We start from the raw sequence: 19274 nt of genomic DNA on the forward strand, positions 1-19274 counted from the left end.
CAGTCATCTTCAGCTATCTGAATATGTTTGATCTCATGTACTTTATGTTGCAGACATAACTAAAAACCCTGAACTTCTTTGACAGTGTAGTCCTGAAGCACACGCAATACAGCGCCTTGGTACTCAGTTCTGCCAAAGCAAGTTGGAGGACCCACAGCCCCTTTCAGTAACACTCAGCACCAAAAACAGGTATCAGTTGTATTAGTATGCTGAAGATTAGTAACAAAGGCCCAGATCATGCAAATACAAACTGTGGTTGAGGGCTTAAACACACTAAATAGTTTAAGTAGGAAGAATACACATTTTTTTCCAGAATTCTTGCCCCTTTAACTCGTCTAGATGCTTTGCACAGATTGTTTTTTATTTCTAAGTAGCTTTCTAGATGATATCTAAATCCCAGCGTAGGCTAGTTTTCTCATCAGTACATTTTTAATACATATATATGCATATATGTATTTAATGCCACATGCAGTTATTACTACTGTGCCAATGATGTCACTGATAAATACAGTCGTAACTGTTTATCAGGATAATTTAGAGCCTCTAAATGTTCAGTAGCCACCAGTGATTTTTAGGTAGCTCATTCTGATACTCAAAATCTGTAGCCAGTTTGAAGTTTTGGTCTGACACTAAAAGTAGGAGTATGTTGCAAATAAAATCTTGGAAGTAAGAAGCAAGTGTTAATCATTGTGGTCTTCTGATCCTACAAAGAAACTAAAGTAAACAATTCTAAGAGGACCAAATTATTTGCTTCATTGTAGTGTGTTTTTAAGACTGAAATTTTGAAATAACAATGTAAGGTGAAAGCCTGCAAATGGATATATATGGCTTTAAAGCCCAACTTCTAGAATGAGTTCAGTGTTCTTTATTTGAGTAAATATCTATCAACATACCAAATTAACCTGATGGCATTCATGTGGAGGCATAAGTAGCTCCACAGTTCAGGTGATACTGATAGAAATCTATTTCCAAGGAAGAGCTTTATCTCCTAAAAATTCACATTAATTTGCTTCCAGGGCAAAGTAAACATCTTTCAGATTATCACTATTTATGCATTTGCTTAGCTTGGAGCAATAAGCCAGGAACATTTTAAATGCCTGCTTCTAAAGAAAATATATATATATATTTTTTTCAAGTGAAGTGGCAGACCTGAGAGCTGAAAGCCGGCTCGTGCTCAGAACGGCTGGGAAGACCTGGCCATGTGAGAGCTCTCCAGGCTCGTGCTACGCCTGCCTTTTTGCCTGTGAGTGCTATTACTCATAGTCATGTACGTATCTGGGCGAAGACAGTTTTAAGACTCAACCTATTCTGTCATTTTAAGCATGATTTTCAGATCTCTGATGTTTGCACAAAAAGGTGACAGCATTGTTGAGGTGGGAGCGCTGGGGGGAAGGCGGCAGTGCAAGCGAGACCTGTGAATACGGTGGGCTCCTTCTTACAGACTAGAAATGACACAAGTGCGAACGCCTAGTTTATTATTTCCTTGCTCCAAGTGAGAACACGCTTAAACGACTTAAATAAATCTTACGGGTGGGAGTGACACCTCCTGCGTGTATGCCAATTCCTCGGATCGAAAGGCAAATTTAAAAATAGTTTGTAAGCAGCGGGTTGCTTAATTATCTCAAGCACAGAGTCTGCGATCCCGACCTGACCGAACTAAAACTCCCGGCTTTAGCGAACGCTTCCCTCAAAGTGCAGTATGATGGGGGGTGGGGGTCACATTTGTTTTAGCCCGCAGCACCCCAAAACGGCTCCCCGCAAACACACCGCCGGCGAGCGCAGCGCAGCGCCGCTCCCACCGCGCCGCCAGGTCCGCGGGCACCGGCGCCAGGCAGCGCCTCGGGAGGCCGCGCGGCGCCTCTCCTCCGGCGGGCGGCAGCTGCCGGGCCCCGCACCGCCCCGCCCCGCCCGGCGGCGGGCGGCACCCGGCGGGGCCCCGGGCGCGGCGCGGCCGCTGCGGGCGACGCGAGGCCGGGCCGAGGGGCGCGGGGAGGGAAGGGGCCGGTTACCTTCGGGGTTGGCGCTGATGAAGACGCGGACGCTCCTGCCGCTCGGCACCAGGTGAGACGGCAGCGCCGGGAGGTTGCCGGAGAAAGCCGCCCGCCGCAGCGCCGCGTCCCGCGGGCAGGGCGGCCGCCCGCCCGCCCCGGCCGGCCACATGCCGCACGGCGATGCCCGCGGCCGGCCGCCGCGCCGCGCCGCCCCTCAGGGCAGCCGCCGGCCCGCCGCCGCCGCGCCGCTCGCCGCCGCGCCCATGCGGACCCGCCGCCCGGCTGCCGCGCGCGCTGCGCCCTCGGCGGCGCGGCTGGGGCCGGGGCTGCGTCCGCGCCCGGCGGCGGCGGAGGGCGCGGGAAGAAAGTTTGCGGCGGGGCTGCGCCAGGCGCGGAGGCGTCGCGGCGCCCGCGGAGCCCTTCCCGCCGCGGCCGGGGCTGGAGCCGCGAGGCTTCGCTTAGCGCCGCGCTCCCTCCGCGCACGGAGCTGCCGAGGGCCAAGCAGGGACGTCTGCGGCGGCGATGACGGCGCCTTCCTCCGCCAAGGGCTTCACGGCGCCGGGACCGGATTTTTATAGGAAAGCGGCTCCCGGCTCATCCTGCGGGCTCGGAAGAGTTCAGAGACCTTTCGCGTGTTTTGTTCTGCAGTCGCCACCTGCTCAGATACAAAGGAGAGATGCGCCTGCTGCTTCTCTTCCCCTTTCCTTCTTTTTTAATCAGTTATTTATTTATCGGAATAAATGCAAAGCTCCGGGTTGAAGAGTGCGGGAGGACGGAAGCGAGCAGAGCCGCTGTCGGGAAGCAGCCCCTTGCAGCCGGCATTTGCGGGCATCCCGTCGGGCAGCGCCTATGAAATATTCAGGAGGGCGGCGGGGCCGGGCGGCGCCTCCGCCGTGCGCCGGGGCGGGCGGGGGCGGCGGGCGGCCCCCCGCGGGCGGCCCCGGCGCCAGCGGGCCCTGCGCGAGCAGCGGAGGCTGCAAACCTCGCGGGGGGGCACAGGGACAGGCGGGGACCCGGCGGCGCAGCGGGGGAGGGACCGGGGGGGCGCGGGGCGTCAGGGCCGCTCGGCCCGGGAATGCCTTCGGGGAGGGCGCCGCCGACTTCGCCGGAGGGGTTTGAAGGTGTTCCTGCGTTTTGGAAAGGCTGGCGATGCCGGCAGTGCTTGCAGAGGCCGTTTCGTACACGAAATGTCATACAAACCTAGTCTGTGTGTTATAGTCACATATCGAATATCTAATACACTATATGCAATGTATATAAAACAAGCCGATTGTGCACACGAGTAAATGCTGGACAGTATTTAAGAGCTTTCCTTTCCCCGGTCCTTCGAGCAGCCTGTCCTGGTGTGGTCCCTGCTGGAAGCTCCCCACCGTAGCGGGCAGGTCAGCAAGAGGGGCGGCTGAGCTGGCTGTCAGGGTGCTTAAGCTACTGGAGTAGGCAAAAGCAGACTGCTCAGCTCTGTTTCAGGAACAAAGGTGACAGCCAGATGGGTTGCTGAAGCGTTGCTGAGCAGGATTTTTTTTTGGTGTCCTGAAGAAATAAGGCATATGCAAAATTGCATCCCATGTGTATTTGCATGTGGGTATAAGAGAGGAATTTTGTTGTTGTTTGCCTCCTATCACTTTGTCAGTCCTGTACCCTGTAAATTTTGAGCCAATTTCAACCAAACGTAACAGCGGGGCAGATTTTAAAATAGCAGTTCTCAAAGATGTTACATTCCTATAAGCTCTGTGAAAATAGCTGGGCGGGGGAGAGGGAGCTTATCTGCAAGGAGGAAAAGTATGCAGCGTACATTCAACCATTAATATTGAAATGTCAACACTGGACAGAGAAGTTGTGCCACTGTCATGGGAAAAATTTCAGGGCCTAGAATGCCTAGAAATTGGAAAATACCCATTTCAATCAAAATTTCTCTTCCTGTAGTATTCTCTAGTGTCCAATAAGGGGCAGATCTCACCGGAAACCTTTCATGATAGGCATGCATATTTCTCTTCTCCATGGGTTCTCCACTGTGTTATATAAGGCAAGCTTGTATGGAAGCTTTGATATAATTCAGTTTGAAAGTCCAGCAGTGGTGATATGCGATTCCCTAGGAAATGAGGCTGCATGTATATCACTGTTTACAAAACTATTGGTCTCCTGTGGACTTTACTTACCTGCGGGAGATAAACGGACAGCACGCCAATCAATATGATTAAATGCTGACACTTTATTAAGCCCGAATAGCGTCTTTTATATGCCTTAACAGTGCTCCCGTGAATCAAACTATACAGTGATTGGTACATGTTCATTTAGCACGTGCATCTAAACAGTATATGATTGGATAGCATGTACTGTCCACAAGGAGGCAAAGAAACTCCCCTAAGCCGGTAAGTTTCTCACTGAACATCTGGGAGTTGTTTTTCTCGTTCCAAGGACAGTTTCTCACCACATTGCATGCCCTCTAGTAACCTTACCGGTAGGCCACAAAACCTACTTTAACACTCTTGCTATTAGCATTAGGGCTGGATTGCTCACATGTCCGTTTTCCTCCAGATAATCCTCCACACTTACCCTTTGTATACTCAGTGTTTAGCAGTGGCTCAGATGCACCTTTTTCTGCCTTGTGTCACTAGCAGGTCATTTCTCTAATACAGAGCTGCAAAGCAGCTCCTTGAGGTTGCAGACAGCTAATGAATGCATGAAGGAAATGATTTATAGTGTAGGCTGGACTGCATGTTATATACTTTCCTGGGACTAACTCTCAGCTGGACTGTCTCATTTTCTCCTCCAGCATAAAGTACTAGGCAGTGCTTACATATGAATTCAGCTGTGGAAGCAGCTCCTGATGAGGATGCAGAGATTCTCGCTTTATATTACTGCTGCCTAAGAACTCTGATCAACAAATTTCTCAGACAGCTTCTTCGGAAAATTAGGCTCATTGATCTACCCCTTTGCCACTCCAGCCATAATAGAGGGTGCTTTATGACTCTTTTTGGCAGTCATTTTTACTAGATTCAAAACCTGCATTTGAATTCTTTTGGAATTTTGTCTTTGACAGCGTTGACAATAACATCAGCTTTTAACTGAATATATTGTCTCAAGAACCCAGGCTGAATAAAATGGGGCCAGGCTTATCATTTCCAACTGTACACCCTGTCTGTTGCCTGGATGTTAGTGCTCTTGTGACAGGGATAGTTGCATTGCATATGAAGCAGCTAGTTCTTGCAGTTTGCAGACTACCGTTATGCAATGCAGAATCTGTGCTGATCTATATTACCATTTTGGTCTGTAAACTGGCTTGCCTTTATGCATGACTCAGCCTTTCCTGTCATGGTAGCTGCCACCTCTGTGAAAACTGAGGTGGAGTGATGCCATGGAGTGGTAGGCTTCAATCTGCCTGCATTTGGGAGTCAACATCTTTAGATTAAGCTCCTGTGAATATATTACATGGGGAATGAAGTGAAAGGAGGCTGAAGTGAAGAGGATAAAGAAATGATTACAGAGAAACTAATTTATGGCTTTACCTGAGACTTTATCAGTATGAAAGCACTCTGGGTTAACTCAGTTTGGAGATTATTTGGTAGCTTTCCTTAAATAATACAATTTTTCATTTGTTAATTCAACAAAAGGAAAAACAATATCAAAGAATGTCGTGTAAATTCAAATACGAATTATAAAGAGGATACTGCTGTGTTCATTATGGAGCATAAATTTCACATTGAATGAATAACAGATTTTGTAAATTTTGTCACGTAGCAAAGCATACCTGGTTACAAAGCAGGTTTGAGAGTCAGTCTCTATATTTGAGTCCCAAACTACTTGTGTGGAAGCTGCCTGTCTGAGCACGGCTTCCCACTCAATAGAAACGATTGCAAAGTATTGCCTAAAGGCCTGACCCCAAACTTTCCCACTGACTCTGCTGGATTTTGGAGCACATTTTTAGTGTCTGTCATTAAAGTTAATGAAAAATACACTATTGTGCTGGACAGAAATAAAAACAGATCTGTAGTTCTGCAAGAGATTTCATGTAAAGATCTATGACTAGTAGCTTGATCCTGAAAAAACACAATCAGCAAGTTAGCAGAGTTGTTAGACGTGCATTCGGTATGCCTTTTTTCCCCACCTACCCAAATGTTTCTTGGTTATCATTCTGGCCTTAATTGCTTCAAGTACAAATACATTTAAATAAAGATACAGACTGCATCCCTTGGTAAAACACTTGAGTATACTCAAGTTATTCTGTTTCCTGATGGCTTGATCCTGCTGTAATTCATACTTAATAGTGCTTTACTTCTTGAGCAGACCCAAAGGAGATGGTAAGACTACTGTAGGTGTAAAGTATAGCTCAGTAGTCCTGATCCAAATCCATGGAGATCAATAAAAAATGCACAAAATTGTTTGGCTTAAAACCAGCATGAATAAGGGTTTGGAGTTTACAAACAGCTTACTGAGATACTCATTCTGAGTTCAGTTTTGTATAAAAATGAAGACTGTAGATCAGCTATAATAGTCTGAAGATCTTGGGAAATAACCTGAGTGATACATTACAGGCAGTGTTATGAGACAAATTTACCTAGGCAAAACATTTATTCCAACTGCAAGCTAAACTCATGTTCCTGTGCATATGTGCTTCAATACAGAGATATGTTATGTGGTTTTCAAAAGTGTTCAGCAATGGTCTAATTCAATCTCACTGAAATCAGTGGAGGTGTTTTCGTTGATTTTGCTGAAGTGAGGGCTGAAGTGAGACACTTTTTAGTTAAGTTAACATTTTTGGAAATCCTATCCCATATATATGTAATAGGCTAATAATGTCTGAGTTTTTTATGATATCTTTCAAGTAAAGTGTTTTGTCCTACATGAAAATACAGACACCGAGGTAAAACCAAGCTACTTAAAAAACCAGTCAGTTCTCCTAAGGTATTTAGGGCCTGATTCTGTAAGGGGCTGCATGTTTAGCCTTCCTGTTATCTTTTTTTCCAAAATGCTAGCTATTTGCAGCAGTTGGGAAGGCAAAATTGAAGATCCAGTCAAAGATCAAACTGGCTGGCGCTTCCCTTTCACGGAGAAGCCAAAAGTCTCTTATGTGGAGTTAGATTTCTTTATTGAATACTACCTTAAAGTACTGTGATTTTTGCAGCTGCATAGCAGGCTGGCCCAGTTTTAGGAGCAGGTGAAGCAGGCAGTTGCCTAGAGTGACAGACTAAAATCATGTTTCAAGCAAGAGAGAGACCCTATGACTCTGTGCCTGTTTCTGCCAGTTTAATGAAGGCTAGGTGTGTGCCCCAGGCATCATTCTCCCCGAGCTGCTGAGATGGAGCAAGTTCCTTACCACAGGAACCATGAAAGGGTCCTGTTGTTTGAATATCCCATCCATTTGTTCTTGTCTCTGCCCCAATTTCTGCAGCTGAAACTGAGGGGAAAAACTTTCTGTATTTCTTCTCAGCTCCTTTTCCTTGAGAGCACTGTATTATTTTTGCAAGGGTGGTTGCACTGGCAGGAGAGCAGGGGCAGATGTGCTGGGACTGGAGAGCTCATAGAATTCGTGCTTCACTAAAAAAAACCCTTCTATTATTATCCTTGCAAATGAGGAATGACAAGCTGCCTAGTCTTACTGGGCTTATATTTATATCAAGAAACCAAATGCAAGAAATAAGACATGTTGCTGCAAATCTTATACAGGTACTGGCCCTGGGTCCTATAAGAATCTGTATCTTTTATAGCCATTTCAGGGCTCTGAGTTACTCCTACCTGATTTAGACTTCCATTCTCCACCCAGTCTTGAATGCTAAAAATTTTTTTTCCTTCCCTTTCTTCTCTCAGTTCTTGTGCTCTGAGACCTCTAGGCTTTTGGGGTGTATCTCTTCCATGCTGGTGAATAGGTTGCTGATTAAAGGAATTGACACCAGCCTTGTCAGCCTCACTGACAACAGGGTTATGAATAGGAACAGTGAAGATGTCCAGGGTAATGTAACTTTGCTCTGCTGCTCTTCAGGAGAGAGATTGGGAGTAGCAAAATTTTGTGAGCAGACTGCAAGGTTTGTTAAATGACACTGTCTTTGTTCACATTAGGTTCACAGTTAGAAGATTTATCATATCATCCATGAGCATACACTGAAAGCATCGGTGGGTCAGTCACCACCGATCACGATCCTTAGTAACAAGATGGGAAACGTATATGGATTTTTAAAAAAAGAATCCAGAATAATCATAAGTAGTAATATGAATTTGCAAGGCATACTCGATTTTATTAGACTTTGCAACTTCATTCAATCACAGATCGAGAGGAGATGTATGGGAGGGAGATTATCCTGCATCGGCCTAGTGGAATTACACTTGTTACACTTTCTCTGAAACACCTGGTTTAATACATCCAAAAGAGGGTGCTAAACTAGATAGGCTTTGGGTTTTGTAAAATAAGGACAAGTCTGAGTTTATGCGTTTCTTAATCTAGCAATAATTTTTTCCTGTATTGTGAGTCTGTAATGAATTCCTGGTAACATCTCCATTTAAAAAAAGGTCTATTTTTTTCTATTTTGATATTTTACTTTCAAATATACAGTATGAACTGCATGTTATAAATGATTTTCTGCTCAAAAGCAGATGGATTTTATAGATGATGTAGCTCCAATGATATTTCCTCTGGGCTTATTTTTCTGTGAATAAATTTGGATTTTGGGAGTGTTTGTGGAAGGTCATCTACTTGTAGCTCTAAGGATACAAAACTTCATGTCAGTGGTGACTACTCAAATAAGCATATGGCATATGTAATACAAGAAGCTTTTGATTTCGTTGTGAAAGTCTCTATATACCTACCTATCTAGGTACAAAAGTAGCTATCCTGAACTTCAGTAGAAACTAGGAGCTCCTGATTTTTTGAATGCAGTGGGAGTTTTGTCATTGACTGGACTGAAGGAGTATAGAGAGTCTCAGAACCTGCAGGCTTCAGGGTGGATATTTTCTTCCTATCTTTCTTAAAACAGACTTACTTTTATTGGAGTAGAAGAAGCCATTTTGGAAAACATTATAGATGGTGGATTTAAGTTTCCTGCAAGAAAGTGAGTGTTAAAAAAGGAATTAGGAGCAGGTCAGAGACTGGCAGCTCTGGGAATAGAAAATGTGTGGAGTCAAGTCCAATAGGAAGTCACTTACAGAAGTGAGATTTGCACCAGAAGTGGGGTTTGCCAGTGGAAATCCTTGGGAATTCCAGCAACAGATTAAATTCTGCCTGTGGGACAGAGGAGGCTGTGTATCCCATAGTTATCCCATAGTTGAAGAGACGGAGAGCCCTCTTATTTTTTCTAAAGCACAGTTTCCTGTATATTTCCTTGGATGCCATCGTTATGCTGTTAGTAAAGCTCTCTGTGTTCTTACCATAGTTAAGCCTCCAAACCACATTGCTTTCAAGGGAGCTAAGGAAGGCACTCTTACTTGAAATGAGATTCCGAAATATAGAGGCAGAAGAGCACTCATTGTTTTCAGGAGCTGTCAAGCAATACAATTATACATATAATATACAGGTTAATTTATATTTCAAGTAAAACAGGGTGGATAATACCTCCAAGCTGGCTAGTTTGGTGGCTATGTAGGCATGGAGTACCTTGTTGTCACCTCCAAGTCCCAGTCTTGTTTGCCAGCTGGCATTGGCACAAGGTATGCTACTGTGTCTTCAGAAAACTACACCACCAAGGATCTGCCTTAACTCCCGTAAAGACAGTGGTCTGGAAAGACTTGAAATGAAAGGGGTTTGGGTTTTTTTTTTTTGGGGGGGGGGGGAGATTCTTTAGAAGTTCTCTGTTTCCTTTGCATTCTAGAAAAGCAAATACAGCCTTTTCTCTTAAAATATTATGGGAAGTAGCTACATCACATCTTTATTTTTTATCTGTCATACTTCATTGAAAGGTTCTTTGCAGCTAAAATAACATGATGAAGGCATGGAAATTATTCTTGTCTTTCTGCTGGAAGCCTGAAGTGAAACTTGTTCCCTCATACAGAATTAGCATTCTCTTTCTGTCTGTCTCTTGCACATACATAGAGTTACCCTCCCCATGCACACGTACACATACACACGTGCACACACACGCAAGGATATATGGATTGCTAATTTCATGCAGGGAATACCTAACATTAAGATTGCAAAGTCAGTCATTTGACTTTGCCCATATAGCTTTAAAATTTACCCTGTTGCACATATACATTATAGTAATCTTTAATTAACTGACCCAATACTCTATTTCATCATCCTTTGATATAACTCAATGCATCAAAGAGAGGTGCTCACTTAATGCACAGTATTCAATGTCATTCAGTGTGTGTTCAATGACACAGTTGCTAGTTCAGACCCTGTTTGAAGACAGAAGCAGTCTTTTTCTCCTCAGTGCTTCTTTATCATTTCCGGAGACAGTATCTAAGCACTTCCAAAATCTGTGTTTATTTTCATAACACCCAGGCCAGAGAAAGTTTCATTCCTGAAGCACGCATTCTGCTGAAGCACAGGAAAATTAAAACCAAAGTATCTGTTAATTTTGGATGCCCTCTCTGAGATACCAAGGACTACTTTTTCTGAAGTAACTGGTACTATATAGCAAGTACAAGAAGCAATGTTTATCAGCTTCACTTGTAGCTGAGTGTTCAGTATATGTGCATTTTACACTCTAGACTTTCAAGGCATCGGGCCAGAAAACAAAGAACCCACAATTAATAACCATCCATGAAACATTCAGATGACTTGATTAGCATCTTAGGAAATCTATAGTGGAAGCAAGGATAGAAACCAGTTCCCTTCCCTCCTCCCCTAGCAGCACGCCCTTTTCTAGCCATGAGATGATCTGTTTTTCTCCTGTAATTCCTTGCCTCATTCTTACACCTCCTAACCTCAGCTAAGAATAAATCAGGGTCCTCTGACAGTAGTCTGCTTTGTTTTACATTCCTGCATCATCTATAAAGGTTATCTGTAGTTACAACAATATAGATAGGAGCTTGTTGAGGAGGTAAGGAGAGAAAGCATATTATCATGTTACTAAATTCTTATCACTATGCTTTTGCACATGTGGATCAAATTAAGCCTGCAGTGGTAACCTTAATCCTGGCATATCCTAACTTCTGCATATGTCACTTAGCAACGTAGATAATAGTCAATAAATGCAGTTAGGAAGTGTGAGTTCCTTGGTTCTGGGAAGTCAGAAATGCCCTTTTATGAAGTCACCTGAATCGCACAGCATTTATCAGCAGAGTCACAGCACCAATCTCTGCCACTTGAGCTGGTGCATTAATTGTTGTAAGCTGCAGCTAGTCATTAGCTGGTTGAGAGCTTGAAAGTTTGTGAGATGGTGCTGGGTAGTTTCACAGATTTTCTGATTTCACAGAAATGGAGAGTAAGGAAACTTGGCATTGTGCTCTGCTGAGCACTTTCTTTTTCTGTACATTCTTCCCAAGTTTGATCTCTTTAGTCTCCTGCCTTTAAATCTGCTCTTGCGCTCACTCTTGCTTCCCCATGGCTCTCCATCATGTATGCTCCCATGTATTTTTAACACCCTATTCAATAAGCTATAGTTTCCCTTCCCAGCACCCATCACAGTCTTTCCACTTATTTTCCTTCCCTAGGGACTTTCCTACTCCACTCTCTATTTCTTTATTCCATACAGCTTGTCTTATCCAGTCCTTTTATCCCTTTCCCAGGTTCTTATCCAATATGTTTGTCTTTTCACCTCTGTTTTCCAGCTGACCACCACCTTTTTTGTTCTGGTCTCTTTTATCTGCCAGGCCTAGTGTCCCCTTATGTGCTTTTTGTCCTATCTCAATGTCTCTCAGGTTTTTCTGCCTTGTCCTCATCTCTTTGGCCACCCCGTCCCTTGTAGCTCTTCTGTCCTGCAGCTTCCTAGCAGTCGTCACTGCTTAGCTCATCCTCTCCCCTGTTCTCCCTCTGCCTTCAGCCCTTCCCCTCCTGATGGCACTCCTTCCTCTGCCCTCTTTGCTTTTCTGTCTTTCACTCTGAGCCTTTTTGGTGCAATATCCCCTGTTCCTCCCCGTTCCAGTTTCTGTACCTGTCCTCAAATTTCAGTTTTGTCTTTGCCTCTTCTTCCTGCCCCCTTATGTGTGCCCGCTCTCCACTTGGCTCTTGCCTCTTCTCGTTCAAACCGTGCAGTTTCTGTGTCCAGCCAACATGGAGCCCTTTGAGGTGGATATTCCTAATTCAGGAAAAAGTGAGAACAGTGTAGTGAGGACACTCCAGAGCCATCATCAGCTCAGCTAGCTCTGGTAGTGGAAGCACCGTGTTTTCATGTTGATGCACCTCATTTCCTCAGCACAGGAGCCTGTGCGCCCCGAGTCAGCCGGGCTGTTGGAGTGCAGAGGCTCCCGGGCGCCCCGCGGGGGGAGGCCGCGACCGGGGCCCAGCCCTGCCCGGGAGCTGCTGCCTGCCGAGGCGCCGGCGCTTGGCCCTGCCACGCTGCAGCCCAGCCTGGCCCGGCCTGGCCAAGAGCACACACGTTACACCCTCCGAGGAGATTAAACCCCAAGAAAAACCAGCACGTAGGAGAGGAGGAGGGCCAGAAGGCTGAGATGCTCCTCCGTGAGCCCCTTCTGCAGAGATTGCTATGGCGAGTAACCGCGGGGCTGTGCTGGCAGCAGCGGTGAGGGAGAGGCTGAAGCGGGGTGCACCACCGCCCGCAGCGGGCCTGGGAGGGCCCTCCGCCTGCACGGTCCGGCACGTTTCCCTCCTCCCCGTGAACCACCCCCGCTGCACATGGGGTAGTTAAACTTTAAACAGAAAAGTCAAAATATCCTCGCTGCAAGTTTGCTGGTGAATAAAGCCTAGCAATCTAATTATGTACAACTATATATATTTATTTGTGCACGTTACATGGAAATTAAAATTACCACTCTCTGATTTGTCTGTGCTAATAGAAAGTGGATGCATTTACACCCCACTGTTAATGCGATTTTGTAGGATTTATTGGCATGGCAAGTTTATTTTAGACATAAGAAGACCCAGGGGAGTGGGATTATAATAGCAACACTGATTTGTCTATTCACTGCTAGGGAAGGAAAAAAAAAAAAAGACTTGCAAAGCTTTGTTTTACCTGCAGGTGCTCTACAAAAGCAGCTGTCATTTTTTTTTGTCTTATTTGGTATGTGTCATTATTTTTCATTCTGATCTTGAACAGATACTGCAGGAGGAAAAGTTCTCCATCTGTTCCGAATCCAGAAAAAGTCCTTAATCTGGGAGACAAGCACGGAGAGAAAAAGGGAGTTTCTCTGCATGAGTCCAGTTGTTCTACTGCAGAAATGATGGCCGTGGATTTCTGTCTCTAGTCTACTGTATCTAATGCCGATTTCTGTAAGCTGATGGAGCATGCAGTACGCTATCACCAAATGCTGTCGTGGACATGTTTTGCAACCATCGCTGTGCCACAGTTGTACAGTGCTGTGCTCTGAAGTGTTATGAAGGCCCTGAGGCAGCCTGAATGTAAGAGCATTCGCTGAAGAATCGTGAAGACAACTATCATCATCTGAGGGTTAACTTTACTTTGAAGTAATCACTATTCCCAAATAAAATCTGTCATGTGGGTCATTGCTTTTGTTGAGTGAATGTTTTTTCTACAGAAGCAAGAATAATTTAGACTCATTCTTGGCAGTCAACCATATTTGGTAAGCCATTTAAATAATTCAGTAAGTCTCTTTGCTGAGTTAGGTATTACTTGTTGTGAAGAATGGCATTAGAATCTGGCCTTTCATCAACGTGGGTGCGTTTAAACCAGCAGATCCAAAAATGCTTTTTCGCTCCCATGTATATATGCTCATGGTTGTATCAAAAGCCCTATCACGGTGAGATGATGTACCAGCCTCTCTTGCACATTGTTTTTCTTGTGAAGAAAATCCACACGTTTGGGCTGCATGGGAGCAGTAGCAGATACTGGCCAGGGAGACAAGTGCTCTGACATTCACTGTCTGCTTACTCTAGGCACAACCTCTAACTCTCTTTCTCAAGTATTCTGCTAGCAGATAAGAGTGCAAAATCTGAGATGTGTGATTTATTAATAGCATTTTATATTGGCTGAGCTGTCTGATGGGTGCAGTCACTCCTTTTTTAGTTTCCCTGCACGAGACATTTGGCTGGTGGTCTTCAAAGAAATGCTGTTTCTTTCTGTTTGTCCGGCTGCCAGCTTGAACCAGTTGGACAGCTTTAAATCTTTTATAAAGGTGATTCTGTGAATAAAAGCCTTGCTTTAAAGTGTCAAACAACTTGCAAAAAACCAAAAATAGTAAATTCCCTTCTTTTCAGAAATACAGCTGTTCTGCCACTAGGAGTGCAAGAACTGGTTATTTATTGGCTTTTTTGCAGCACTCTTCTCTTGACAGAAGTGAAGCCTGGAAATGCCAAGTGATCGTTCAGGCATGTTTGGGGGACACCTGGGAACTTCACCCCAAACTCCTGAATCTTAATAGAAGTGATTGAAACTCAAGTTCAGTTCTTACTTTTTCTCTGATTAAAAAAAAAAGAAAGAAATGACAGCATTTTATCACTCCCCCCAAAGTTCCTTTATTCATGAAAAGACATAAAAATCATGCAGGGTTAGGAAAAGTGCCTTCTGCTGATGACATGAGAAATCCTGTTGATTTCAGCAGGAGACTGAGCACTGCTAAAGCTGGGTTGAAGCCCTCAGCTTCCTTCTTGACTGTATCTTGCTCATGGACAAGGAGTTAAACAAATTGCTCGGGTTGGCTAGGATTGTTGGCTATTTTTGCTACTTAGCGTAAAGTGTGGCATGGTCTGCTCTGAGCAGTCGTTGAGTATAGTCACGTTACAGATTCTCACACCTGCAGTAATTTTTGTGGCTTCGTACTTTTGTACTATTCAGGTTTCAGTTTGTTACTGCATGTTGAAAAGTGTTATGGTGTGTAAGAATGTGTAACTAATTAAAATAGATTTCTTTTTAAAAATTTACTTTGGCCCAAATATATATTACATATTTTCTTCAGCTCACTGAGAGAATAGTTTCCTGAATGAAGGGTGGTCAGGGTGAAAGGAGACTTCCATTAAATTTCCAGGCCCATCAAAATTTTCCTGTGCGATGACTAAGCAAGTCATTTAGTGCCAGACTGACAGAGATATTTAGGGACATAATGCCAGGTGATCATGATCCTTCTTTGGCTATTGCTTAATCCTTAATTTCATATTTGCTAATTTAGGTCACATACTACTCAGCCTTATGGCTTCTGTGAGTCCCCTACCTAAGAAAATAGTTCTCCCCCTGGATGTTCAGGAGCCAGGGAGTCAAGGCTGTGGCTGAGGATTTAACAGTAGCTTTAGCAGTAAGTCCCTACACCTCATTTCTTTATTTGTAAGCTATGAGACAAGCTGTAGTACCTCTTTACCTTGCAGGGATAATGAAAACATTAGAGACCACGAGGAAAATGTGAGCATGAGTCCCTGGATAGGCAGAACTGGGTTACCTCCAGGTACTGCTATATCTCCTTACAGATTTCAATGGCTCTGATTCTCAAGAAAGAATTTAATTAAAGAAACTGAAACAATCTAATCTACCACGTTAGAGTTTGACCAGGACAGCGGACTTAAATCTGCTCTTGAGGTGATTGCTTTTGGTACTCTCGTAACACAAGTGCCTAAAACATCATTTAGCTTTTCACCTGGAAAATAGCATTTCGATCCACATACAGTGCTAAGTTCATCCTGTGGTATTGAATCAGTGAGAGCAGACAGGCATTACAAGTTACCATGGCACCTCCTAGGCGATTTCCACTTTATGGTTCCCTTGAGGAGCAGAGTCTCTTATACAAGTACTGATTTTTTCACAGACCTGCTTCCCGGGACGGTGTGTTTCCATTAAGAGTGTTCTTTTTTCTACTTTTTGTTTTCTGGTATGAAATCGAAACTGAACTTTTCAGATTGAACATTTTTCTTTGAAGACACAAACTTCAGGTGTTAAAACATTATGTGCCTAAATGTGCTGAGCTTATTTGCATTGCTAATTTTATCAGCCTCTATGGACCTATTTGGCAAGTGATCACAGGTTGGCAGCATTTTGAGAAGCCAATAGCAAAGAGGCTTCTTGACGTGTGGGTGGCCTGTATTTAGGAATGAATTAAAGTTTTGCTCTTTGTATTAAGGATGTCACAGAGGTTGCTTGTTGATGTCCAGAGGAGGTGGCCAGCTGAACCGTTCAGAAATTAAAAGCTCACTGCCAAATGATCCATTGAGCAAATAACTGGCTGTGCTCAGCCTGCAAGGTAATGATACTATGACTGTTAAGAGAAAATATTGCTGGAAATGTCTGGCAATGGTAAAATCCAAATATTACTCAGAAACCTAATTAGGTATCACAGTCAAATGCGTGAAGCTATCTACTTCTGAACGTTTTACTTAAGAGCTCCGGTAACATTTTGCAGTAATACAGAAATAAGTGGCACATTACAGCTATTAAATTTCAGGGTCTTGCTGTGTTTTCAGGAAGCACTGGGCTGATTAATGGAGATATTTTTTTTCTTAGTCATAGAAATTTAATTGTGTATATATTCAGATAAATAGGTTTAGGTTTAATTAACTGTAATTTTCTTAGATGTGAATTAATTTGCCATCATGCCTATGCTATAATTTAGTTAGTGTCTTAATGGATATTTACATGCCTATTTTTTGGTCCCGTCTCCCCTGCTTTCCCATGCAAATAAGCAGTCATGTTATAGTTAACGAATTAGTGGATACTGAGGAACAGACTTGCCTTTTCCTCTGTGGTGCAGATTGATTTTGTAACCCAGAAGTGTCAGCAACAAAAGGGCGGCCACCAGTATGTGACAATGGGTGCATCCACATTAGTGTTTTTCTTTGGATTGAAGTGAACTTTTGAGGCAACTGTCCCAGTTGTCCCAACGTACTGCATTTTGGCTTGCATCATACAGTAGTCTTGGAGTGCAGTAACTGGATTCCTTTCAGGTGATACTAAACAGACAAACAAGCTTTGGGAGTACACCTGAGTGCTCCAGCTGTGGCAATCAGTCCATGGGGCCAGACCGGAGATAGTCTGAGGTGAAATACCAAATCCTAATATGTGTGTACTGTTGATATCAAGTCCTCCATATCAATAGTTTTTACTGTATAGACCCACTTCTTTTGGTTCTCACTACTTGCCAGTGTAGACCTAACTAAAAGCGCAGAACAGAGTCTGCTACTAGAACCTTTTTCAGTTTTAATTTCCAGAAAACAGGGGACAAGAAAATATCCTGAATCAGCAGAAAGGCACAAAGACCATGAGATTCATATATTTTCAGTAGTCAGAAAAGAAATAATATTAGTTTGAGTTATTGCTGATTATTTAAATTGCAACATTTGAATTCCTGTGCAATTGAAAGATCAGAAATAAAGTTACCAGGAAATAGTTTAATCTGCTGCTCCAATTTCTCTGTACTGCTAGATAATCAATTTTTGATGGAATGTATTTTCTTCCGTATGCTCAGCACCTTTTACTTGTTTAATGTTAGTTTCCCCCGTTACACTCTTCATGATAATGAAGTCACTTGTAATGAAGACTTATGTAAAGATACTTCCATTCAACCCAGGTATGTGCATTCTCATCTTATTCTTTTTCTCTGCTTACAGTTGTGATGATAAACCTACTAAGTGATGAGCACTATGTAAATGTCCACAGTTAAACAGACATGCCTACGTATAGTGCCTACATATAATATCTCTATTTAGTAATATTTATCCGTAGCTATACAGTCTACATATCACAGAAACACACATACACCAGCAATCGTATACACACACACATTTATGACATACACATAGGCACACAGATATACACACAGGGCCAGTCCAAACTGATTGACAACATCCATTCCAGTGCTGAAAGTATATTTAAAGCCATGAGTGCCAAGACTTTTCTCAGGTCATTTATTCATACTGCAATGAATAAAGTCAATATTTGGCCTTATTAATAGCAAGTGTTTTTCCCTGCAAAGTTTTTCACAAAACTATTTGTTCTTACACTCTGTGTGTGACACAGTGTCCATAGTAGAAATGTAGAGCATGCATAGCCTGTCTTCATGAAACAAGGGAAACAAAGTTCCTCAGGTGAGCTTGGTGCAAAACCAGTCAACTTTTCATTGACTTCAAAGAGCTTTGCCCATATAAATACTGCTCCTGTAAGTCCTTGCGTCTGCTTCATTTCCATCAACAGGGGCTGGCTTTTGTGTCTGACAGGATGCACTGAAACTCAAGGAAAATTTTCATTATGCACACTCAAATGCCCATTTCTTCATACAACATGTTCTTTTCTCTGAAATCCTCTTTTCTTGGAGCATTCAGGAAAACATCAGGGTGAGAAATACTGTGAATTATTTATTGCAATGGCTGGATCAGGCATATGGCAGCAGTTTATTTCAAGTGCAAAATAGTGTGTAGTGAATAGAAGCAGTTTGATAAGATTTTCTCCTTATGGCTTTTTGGTCTCTAAGCACCAAAATTCAGAGTATCTATTGAAGTGTTTTCCTGTTTTTTGAGTTGGTATGAGGCATGCCTGTCTTTAAAGCTTAGCAAACACTCTTATTATGAGGTGTTTGTCTCAGTATGGCCAAGCACTTACCTGTGCCTGTGGTTTGAGAAAGAGTACATGACTGAGAAAGAGGAAGACCTGCTAGGAAAACAAACTGTGGGAAGCCCAAGTGTTCAGGGAAAGAGGCTCTGGATCTGGAACCCCCTTGGGGACTCCTCAGAGAGAAGGCCTCCCCATGGGAAGACTTGCAGAGGAAATTAGATGCTCAGGACGATCCTGGCTGTGCTCGAAAAGAGGTCTGTCTGGGAAAGAGTAAAAGAGAAGGCCTAGGAATAGTGCTGCTGGGAGGATCCCTGGGAAATGGTAAAGCAGACCAGGCTTACCACTAGGAGAGATGGCTTCCCATTGATGTAGGAGCCTGTCTCCACCATCTGCAGTGAACATGGTGAACATAATCCTGTTCCCCGACACTCCCCTGGAGGTGGTGGTAGAGACCAACTGCTAAGCTTTAGCAAAGACTACCAAACCTTGATATAATAGTAAAAAGGGTCCCCAGAATATGAACTTATTGAGAACAGCCAATTTACTCGGCTTGTCAGGAATTTTTATTTTGCCTTGGAAAAGGGGAACTCATATTTGAAGACACTGTGAAGCCATGTAGCACATAGCTGTCACTTATTTGTCAGGAAAAAAAAAGGTCTATTTTTGTTCTTGAGCAATCTTTTCACTTTCCTTCTTTTTAAGCACAATGACAGTAATGATTAATAGACACAGTCCACAGTGCTGCCAG

General features: G+C 43.6%; 1 protein-coding gene and 1 long non-coding RNA gene across 2 annotated transcripts in view; one reads left to right on the forward strand and one right to left on the reverse strand.

The window, feature by feature from the left end:
* NWD2 (NACHT and WD repeat domain containing 2) overlaps positions 1 to 2160 on the reverse strand; it is a 55823-nt gene extending 53663 nt beyond the window's left edge. The window contains exon 1 of the mRNA XM_064511324.1: positions 2010 to 2160. Coding sequence (XP_064367394.1) covers positions 2010 to 2160 — 151 coding nt within the window. The remainder of the gene's footprint in view (positions 1 to 2009) is intronic.
* Positions 1863 to 13545, forward strand: LOC135328283 (uncharacterized). The gene is made up of 2 exons (XR_010389098.1): positions 1863 to 2061; positions 13139 to 13545. It is a non-coding gene; the product is annotated as an uncharacterized LOC135328283 (long non-coding RNA).
* The last annotated feature ends 5729 nt before the right edge of the window (positions 13546 to 19274 follow it).

This window comes from Dromaius novaehollandiae, chromosome 4, assembly GCF_036370855.1.
Source record: "Dromaius novaehollandiae isolate bDroNov1 chromosome 4, bDroNov1.hap1, whole genome shotgun sequence".
Taxonomy (NCBI): domain Eukaryota; kingdom Metazoa; phylum Chordata; class Aves; order Casuariiformes; family Dromaiidae; genus Dromaius; species Dromaius novaehollandiae.